The 9,133-nt window shown below is 35.0% G+C and overlaps 1 protein-coding gene across 2 annotated transcripts; it reads right to left on the bottom strand.

Annotated features, from left to right (window-relative positions):
• Positions 1-904: 904 nt before the first annotated feature.
• MSRB1 (methionine sulfoxide reductase B 1) lies at positions 905-7,555 on the bottom strand. Of its 2 annotated transcripts, none has more exons than XM_059584824.2 (5): positions 7,302-7,555; positions 3,578-3,683; positions 1,582-1,647; positions 1,294-1,491; positions 905-1,189 (listed from the first exon to the last, which is right to left on the bottom strand). In XM_059584824.2, exons 1-5 carry the CDS (start codon positions 7,489-7,491, stop codon positions 1,159-1,161), a joined length of 591 nt encoding a protein of 196 aa, XP_059440807.1. In that variant the 5' UTR covers positions 7,492-7,555; the 3' UTR covers positions 905-1,158. The 2 variants fall into 2 exon arrangements, with proteins under 2 accessions (XP_059440807.1, XP_059440806.1); XM_059584823.2 differs by having other exon boundaries at positions 3,578-3,689; positions 7,302-7,553.
• Positions 7,556-9,133: the final 1,578 nt, after the last annotated feature.

The raw sequence follows: 9,133 nt of genomic DNA, 5'->3' as shown, positions 1-9,133 counted from the left end.
CAAATTCATTTCTAAAAGTACACCTTCATACTCTCTCAAGTCTTCTTGAGAATCATCTCCTTTCAAGCTCTATCTACTGACTTGAGCATGGAAGTAATCCCCAACCAAAGCATCTTACATGAACTCTTTCTTGCAAGTTCTCTAGATATAGGGCTAAGTCAACTGATGCTTCAAGTTTTGTCATTTCTTGGATGCTATGATATAATTGTGGTATATTACCATGTTAGGTTGAAGAAAACTTTGAGTTGAAGTTGGAGAGGAATTAAAGATTCTCAATTGAATTGCTGCCAAATGAGTCAACACCACAATGAGACCCTTTTTTATATGATGTGCTATGCTGATCTTGATGGGATTTGACGTAGTGCTCCTGAACTCTTTTTACAGATGGACTCATCAGTTGCACAATATAATAAATACTCTCCTTTTCAGCTTACGTAAAATCTTTGAGCTCTAGTCACCATCATAGAAAAAGGCTAGGGCTTTTGTATTGCGAGTGAAAACTATGGTTTACTTGTGTAGTAAATCACTAACCATGAGTTGTCAAACTCTTAATCAAATGACGTGAAAACATCCATTATCCATAGATCCATTTTTTCACTGGTTTCAAGTAGATTTTTGCAAACATCTCTGAGTTATGCATCAAATCTACCTAATATAAAATCATGTCCATATTATATGTTTGTTTATATGATCTAGCATGCAAAAAAGAGAGGACAATGAAGATATGTGCTTCATGAAAAAGCAACATGTATCTAACTGGCCATGGAATACTTCTTACAGGACGGATTTGGCTTACGTGCTGCAAAAAAAAGAAAAAAAGAATACAAGAGATCTCCTACAGTTTTTTCAACGGTCCATATTTAATTCCAAATTTTCTATGAAAAAGAGAGACTAAACTTAAATATAGACAGTTAAAAAAACTATATTAGATTTACTGTAGTTTTTTTTTTACAACACTTGAGAATTTATACTTAACTAAGCATGTACATCCAATAAGCTTTCAAAAATAGACAATGTTGTTGCATTTAGGAACATGCTATACCAAAGGCCACCATTTCACAGTTCTGAAAATTATTTTCACATTTTATATTTTATCAGACACCAAGTGTAACGTCCAACTCAAGCAATCATATCCTTCTGGTGTTCTTGCTTGTTCGTCTACTGCTTCGGTTTTAGTTTCAGGGAAACACTGCATGATTAGTCATATTTCACATCAAGTCCATTATAACAATAAATATATGGGGTAAAAAGAAAAAGAAAAAAAAAGAAGAAAAAAACAGATGAACTATTTACCTATTGATACAATAACGCTTTCCTGTGGGAGGTGGACCATCATCAAAGACATGACCAAGATGGGCATCACAAACAGCACAAGTAACTTCCTGGCGCGGCATGAAAATAATCGACAAGTCTAACTTTGAGGTGACATTGTTTCCAATAGGCTGGTAATAAGAAGGCCAACCAGTTCCACTATCAAATTTTGTAGATGATCTGGAGGAGAAAAAACAAATCAGTCAGTTTTTGGAGGAAGTTCTGTGAACCACAACATTTTAGTTCCAGTGAGAAGAGTTGAATACTCACTCGAATAAAGGTGTGTCGCAACATATGCAATGGTAAATTCCAGGGGTTTTCTTGTTCCAATATTCCCTGAACATGAAAAGTAAAAAATAGCAGATGAATTAGACAAAGAATCAGTTATCACCTCAGCATTAGGTTCCCTTTTACTTATGCATAAAGCATAAGAAGCATCTCTTGTCCACCAAGTATGTAAGGCTCTCCTGGTCTATGCAGAATATTGCAGGTTTATAAGGATGGTGGCCGTAGAGTGGAATCAACCCAGTGCACTATACATATGAATACATCCTGATGCAGCTGTGTGCTTATTTACATGCTGGGATAAAGCTAACTTGTATTCCTCACCTCCAGTGAATGCTAAGCAATAATCTAACTGAATAGGTTACATTTACTGAAAGAACAATGTGTTTAAATCTTGAAATTAAATTATAATGATTTACTCAAATAATTTTTTGATTTTTTGCTTTTGAAAGCAAAGTAAGACACAAACTTATTTGATTATTGTCCAGAAAAAAGGAATAGAAATGCTTTCAAAACACCAAAAAATTAATTAAGCATTGAACATGACTTGAAATGATTTATTTGATTGCATTAAATATTAAGTGAAAGATTTGTTATTTTGCTTTGTATTATTTTTTAAATGTCCAGAATTATATGAGTTTTATTATTGAAATATAATAGGTATTACACAAATATCATCATAATTAATTTCTTCTAATTTTCTAGCATTAAGGAATGACATTTCACTAATTTTCCTTATATAATATTTCATTAAGTTCAAAAATTTATGGTTTTGTCATGATTTTAAAAATTTTATTGTGCTTTAATGAAATTATATGTTTTGCATTAAGCAATAATGAGATCTCACTAATTTTCCTTAAATGGGATTTCATTAAGTTAAAAAGAAAAGTACCACCCTAATGACAATCTACCCCACAAACTATCAATTGCGACAATTTACCATCCAAATTACCAAAACAATGACAATGTACCTCAAATTTTAACAAAATGACGAAATTACCCTTACTAAAATAAAAACAAAAATACTAAAATTTAATTTTTTTATTCAAATTTTTAAGGATATTTTTGTCTTACTAAAGATTCTAAAGGAATAATTTCGTTATTTTGCTAACATTTGAGGGTACATTGTCATTGTTTTAGTACTTTTGGGAGGTAAATTTTCGTAATTGATAGTTTGGGAGGTAGATTGTCATTTGGGTGGTAATTTGAAGGGATTAAGTGGACTTTACCCTAAAAAAATTATTGTAGGATATTATGGTCTCACAATTTACTACTCTCCAAAATTATAGGGAGATGGTATTTAAAATTTAAAAACTTTTTTCTTTTCACACGATGCTGATGTGGCCTTTTTAATGACGTGATGATCCACCGAGATAAAAGGTCAAACCCCAGGGTCTTGGGAACAATATTTTTCCCAAAACAATAAGACAATTCCCTTTCCATAAATTCAAAATTGAAATGACTACATAATTTTAAATGTTTCTTTTTTCAAAAAAATAAAAGAAAGAAAAATCTAGACAGTTTTCTTTCCGTTGTCCTTATCTACTCACACTGTCATCTGTTGACTAATTGGCATCCTTGTGATCGTTAACAGGATCCCTTGTGATCGTTAACAAGAGGGGGGAGGGGAGATTCGAACTAATGACTTCCGCTTCATGAGGCATGGTTTCCAGCCGATTAAGTTACCCATTGGGAACGTCAACAGGTAGTTATTAGTATATGAAGTGTCTTATTTGACTTGCATGCTGTTTGTTTCTTTTCCAATTAATACTTTAAATTTAGACATACAGAGGTCGCAAAACTGTTATTCTTAATAATCAAGTCTCAGGCCTTCACACAATTCTTAAGCCTTTGAAAACTTACTTAGAAATAAAATTCTTTAAATACCTTGAAAAGAGCAAGTACTATACCGAGAAAAAAGAAAATAAATATGTAACTTAACGTAAAGCTCGACAAATAGTATGTCCAAGTGATATCATACCCAGTGAAAGCCCTCTCCGTTCCCTTTTGACGAGCAACATAAAATTGTTCCCCTGAGAGTCGCTTCTTCCATTCTTCATCACTTACAGATTTATAGTCGATGCTTCCTGCCTCTACACAACAGTGAAAATGACTCCTATTAGCATCATACCAATCAAAGATTGGAGAATGATTAAGATTTAAACATGTGATTATCATTTTTACAGGACTTGTCACTTAATTAAGGTGTCCCTTTCAAATTCATATAGTTCGTGTCTTTTCTATTCATTTTTATTTTTTGAGGGTGGTGGGGAGGAGGGGAGGGAGTGTGAGAGGAGGGTTGTTGTGACAGTAGTAAATTAACCAACTGCCTACTGCATTACCCACAGCTGCTGTTTCTCTGCCAACAAGCACAGCCTATGGTAGAACATAGAATCAAGAAAGAAATTCTTTAGGCATAGAAACAACAACTACCTTTCTAGTGAGTTCCTCTTTTGCATGATAGATCACACACAAAACATCAATGACACTAGATTTAGTTGGCCGCTTCCTCTTTTGGACACAATTGTTTAGTCCATGTACAGTAGGCATGTCAAGCAAACAATCCCACACAAAACCCATAAGGGTTGCATCCAACACATATATCTTGAAAATTAATTTTTCTCAGTACCTGACACTTCAAAATATCCATGTACTGTAAGCAATCTTAAAGTTAAGATCCTTGACCTCTATCACACCACATACATAGGAACTCAGAAGGCAACCGACACAGCCTAACACTAATAACCAAAACCATGTACTGGAGAAATCTGGTCAGGCCAAAACAAATGACAATCAAAGATTTCAAATACAGTATAGTCTAGAAATTGAAATTACACAATAAGAAACTAATTTCCCTTTGTTGCAAAAGAAGCTATAACAACTTGTTTTGATCTTCAAGATTTCAGGCAAATTAAAACAAAGCAAGTTCTGTGCTGAACAACATAGTTAGAGCTGTTTGCCATTTTCGAAGACAACTAGATTTGGGGCACAATACAAAGCCTTAATATACGTCATACTTGTATTAGTTTTCCAAATTTCTGACTCAGAGACATCAGATTACTTTTCATATCAGGAGTTGCATTCCTTCTAAATTGTTTACAAGATATGATAACTTGTGAAGCTTCCATGAAATCTCCTTTCATTCCAAAGGCATAGTACATGGAGCTTCAAACAAAATAAAGCACAAAAATATATATATGCCAAAATTTTATCAAAAAGCAAGACTTGTAGTTTACTATGAAGATAGAGTGAAGAAAGATTGAAAAATTATCAGTCACCTCCCCCATGTTATTTTGATAATGCTAATCCATATTCCACAATCCAGCACTTATCTTTTCAAATGGACAGCTAAAAATCCATAACGCACAAGCAATATACAACTTCTAGCCATTAAAATTTACATGCTGAACCACTGAAAAAGGTCCAGTTCGTCATAGATACAGCCAAGGGCATACTCCGTATCAAGCCCAAAGAAAATACAGAAAACAGTGATCAGTCACCCACCACACCATATCCTTTACTTAATGCACATTTATTCACTACTTTCTAGCCTCTTTCTCTCCATTAGGAAATTCTCCTAGAACTGGTAACTTACAACCAAGAGATACTGCATCTTACTGAAAATTTCCACGCTATAAAGGTAAAGAATAAGAGAATACATTTGGGAGGGGGGGGGGGGGGGTGGGGGGGGGGGGTGGTGGGGGGTGGGAGAAGGTAAGAGTGGATATTGATTAATAAAACTATTTGGAACAAGGTTCAAGCTGCTACCATCTGCCTTGTATACCTTGGTGTTGTTTTTCTCAAGCAATATAAGCATTTTTCTACAGGTAGACGGCTATGATTGTTAGAGCTTCTAGAAAATTCAAAACTAGTCCAAACAAATGAAAAAAAAAAAAAGAAGGAAACAAAGAAGAACAGAAAGATGTCATGAGAATGAGGTAAGTTATTGATTTCAATTGCAGGAAACCCCCCTTATTGCAGGCGATATGTAACCGAATAAACTTTAATCATTTAGTGATCAACCTTCTCAGTATCACATTTCCTCTGCTACAAGGATGATTGTGTCTAATTTTTAAGTCCTCTGCCAACACCTTAAATACTACCAATAATGTACTGTGAATAAGAACCCAATCTACAGAAGTTAATGTTAATGGGAAAAAAATGGAAGAAAACGTGAATCAAGAAGGGCTGTATATTTTCCTATTGTGCAGCCCTCAATCCAATCCACATATATAAGAGAATTAGTTACAATAGTTGGAGAATATTCTGAGGAAGACAATTGGTAGGAAGAGAATTCCTTCTAGAAGGGTACAAACGGAAACCTACCAAGGAAAACCCAACAAACACCACCCTAAAGAGCCACAAATCATGAAACACTCAACGCTAAAAACCGTGAGTCTTGCCTTTTTCCACGACTAGAAAACGCGCCTTAAGCATCATAGTTAATAGAGCATCTAGGAGACCAACTACCTTTTAGTGGAACCAGATCAATTGTGCCATACTGCAGCAAATTATTAGTATGTATGACACCTTGGAGAATTGGCTATCATTTTCCCTTGCTTGTAGCCACTATGCATACCTTGACACTTCAGCTCATATCACTAAACAAGGCCCTCCCATCTCCCATTGATGGAGAAAAATAAAATGCATCCTAATCAGTTGGAATAAAGGCAAAGAAAATGCATAGCAGCTAAGAATTTCACCCCTTTTTTGCCAAAACCTTTAATGGCAATACATGAGTTTCACATTCAAGACTAAGTTTGGATACGTTAAACACACATTAAAATTTTAGGGGAATACAAAAGGTCCACTGGTAGTCTACCAATCCCATAAAAGATGGGATTTTCAACCATATATTTTCAAAGAACAGAGACAAAACAAAGTTGTATTGAAAAATAGAAATTTATTCTTTCAGTCTTTGTTTCAAGCATAAAAATGCAATATGAAATTTCAATTCTATCAAATAAGCTCTATGTGTATATTAATTATGACTAACTTAGCATCCTCCTTAGTTGCCCAAAATTTAATATGTGAAATCAGTAATCAATACTAAGTCATTGATGATGGTCAACATATTGGTTTACCCATCACTTCATATATCAACCTCTAAGACCTTAAGAGAGAGGAGTAGTGGGTACTTTCAAATCATACTCCACAGTCTATTTCAAGTGCCTCTTTTCTTTGGAAAAGGCCTAAACCAGAAACGGTATATGTCTGTAGTTGTAGTGTCTCTTTCTCTGGCAAACATACCTGGGTTGCTTATGTTATCACTTTCCTTCACCCCACATTGCTATCAACATATAAGAAGAAGAAGAACTTATATCTAAGTTGTTCGTTAATTCATCAAATTTCTCCATACATTTTGTATTTCTCCCACTGGGAGAATTGGAGCAGGAGGTACACCAATTCTCGGCCCAATTTTACTCAGTCCGTCTCATCCCCAACTTTCCAAAGATCAACTCACAAACGCTACCCCCTTGCCAAAACCTGAATCAAATTCTCCATTCACCAAGCAAAAGAAGAACATGTGCTTATGTGTGTGCACACTAAATTGACCACAGCTCAAACAACATGATCGTCCAACTCAAATTAACATTAAATGACTCAAACTAAGAGAAAAAGAAAAATATGGAGAATGTTTGATTTGGTCACCATATACATAAAAAATTCTCATATGAGAGACACCGACCGACAGAGAGATGAACCTTGAATGCGCTCAGGTTTCTGTGAAGAAGCTGAGGACCCCATTGCACGTACCGACAAAGAAACCCTGTTGGATTTTCTTAAAGCTCGTGAAGCCAACAAAAGGGGTTTGGATTTGAAGCCAAATTCTAGTTGGGTTTTTGAGGAAATGTAAGTTGTTGCTAATCCTAAGCTTAAACCATGAGAAGCCATTTCTGGTACCTTTAACCAAAACTAAAACCTTCCAAGTCCCACACACAACCCAAAAGGATTAGATGCCCCCCGGTTTGATTGGCTGGGATCAAGTTGGGTTTGATGGTGACTTGGGGCAGAGAAGTTACACTAGTGAAACGTGGCGATTGTATGAGAAAAGCGGCACTGTATCGGCCACGTTTGCAACATTTTATGGACGTGGTCGTGTGCAAGTACGCTTTGTTAGACCAATGGGAATAGCCTGTCACTGGATCCTGTGTCACTACTACGGCTCGTTTGGGTAACCTTTTATTTTTACTTATTTTTTATTATATTTCATTATTTTGAAAACACGTTCAGCTATGTTTTTAATTCTATATCAATTCAGGTTTTATCCAAACCGTTTTGAATATTTCGTCGGATATTTCGTCCAATTAGACCATCCGTTAATTAGCCTAATTGACTTTATATGTGTTCTATTTAATCTGGACCGTCCACAAAAAATGGTAAAAAATGGATGCACGAGTATAGGATTATTTGCCACCTAGACATGTCGCTTGGAGGGGTTTAGATTTTTCAAAAATTCAAATAGGGCATTTATTGGACGTGATAAGTTGATTCCGAGGTTGTTTGGCAAACGAGGTTGTTGTTTTTGCTGCACTTTTTATATTTTGGGTAGAGAGCTGCGTCAAGTACGGTGTGTTTGATGAGATTGGTTACAGTAGAAAACTCAATGCGAGTTTGAAAAATTGCTAAATGTAAAATTCTTCTTTTATCCTTCAGGTCAGAGCACTAATGTTTTGATAATTTCGAACCTGAAGGCCTTATTGTCATTTTACCTATTATGGCTTGTCGAAGACCCCTCTTCTATCCAACTTTTGTCGTGTTGCTGCAAACAACACCCTGCTCGATATCTAATGGTAAACAATATCGTGCAGCGTTGGAATTGACAATATGCTGTTATAGGTGATGGTAGACTGAGCTCATCCCATCTCGAATCTAAGGCCATGTTTGCCAAAGGCCCTGGAACAGTACGGCTTCACTCAATCCCCAAAAATAATTTTTTTTAACTCAAAATTAATTATAACATCTCTACTTTTTATACCACATCAATCATTTTTATTATTATTATTTAAATAAAAAATTCACTACAAAACAAATTTTTTTTCATTTTTTCATATAAAATATATTTTTTCACTTTTTCCTACAAAATATTTTCACTACAACCCATTAAACACATATTCTTAAAATATTGCTAAAGTATCAGCCCTGGAACAGTTCTGTTCCAGGGCCTTTGGCAAACAAGGCCTAAATGACCTCATCCACCGGAATCATGCCAAATTGATGATTATCAATAATTGTTGATGTGTGAGTTCCCATTTTGTTGGACAACACCCTACTTTAGTTGAAATGCGTACCATTTTTCTCCCCCTTTTCACAGCTCATCTATTGCCTTGCCATAGGTGCGTGTCTAACGCACGTATCTCTAGGCCATCTGATCTCTTTTGATTTTTTTATTGGCTTTTTTTTATTAAAAAAAAAAAAAAAGGTAAAATTACAGTTTATCCTTTTAAAATTAAGGGCGTTTTTCAATTCGAACATTAAAGTTTTAATTTTTGCAATTCACTCTCACAAAGTTTTAATTTTTTTCAATTCGACCAAT

The sequence above is a fragment of the Corylus avellana genome, chromosome 3 (genome assembly GCF_965113065.1).
Source record: "Corylus avellana chromosome 3, dhCorAvel1.hap1.2, whole genome shotgun sequence".
Lineage (NCBI taxonomy): Eukaryota > Viridiplantae > Streptophyta > Magnoliopsida > Fagales > Betulaceae > Corylus > Corylus avellana.
Note: the sequence above shows the minus strand (reverse complement) of the source record. Positions and strands in the feature narration are given on the sequence as shown.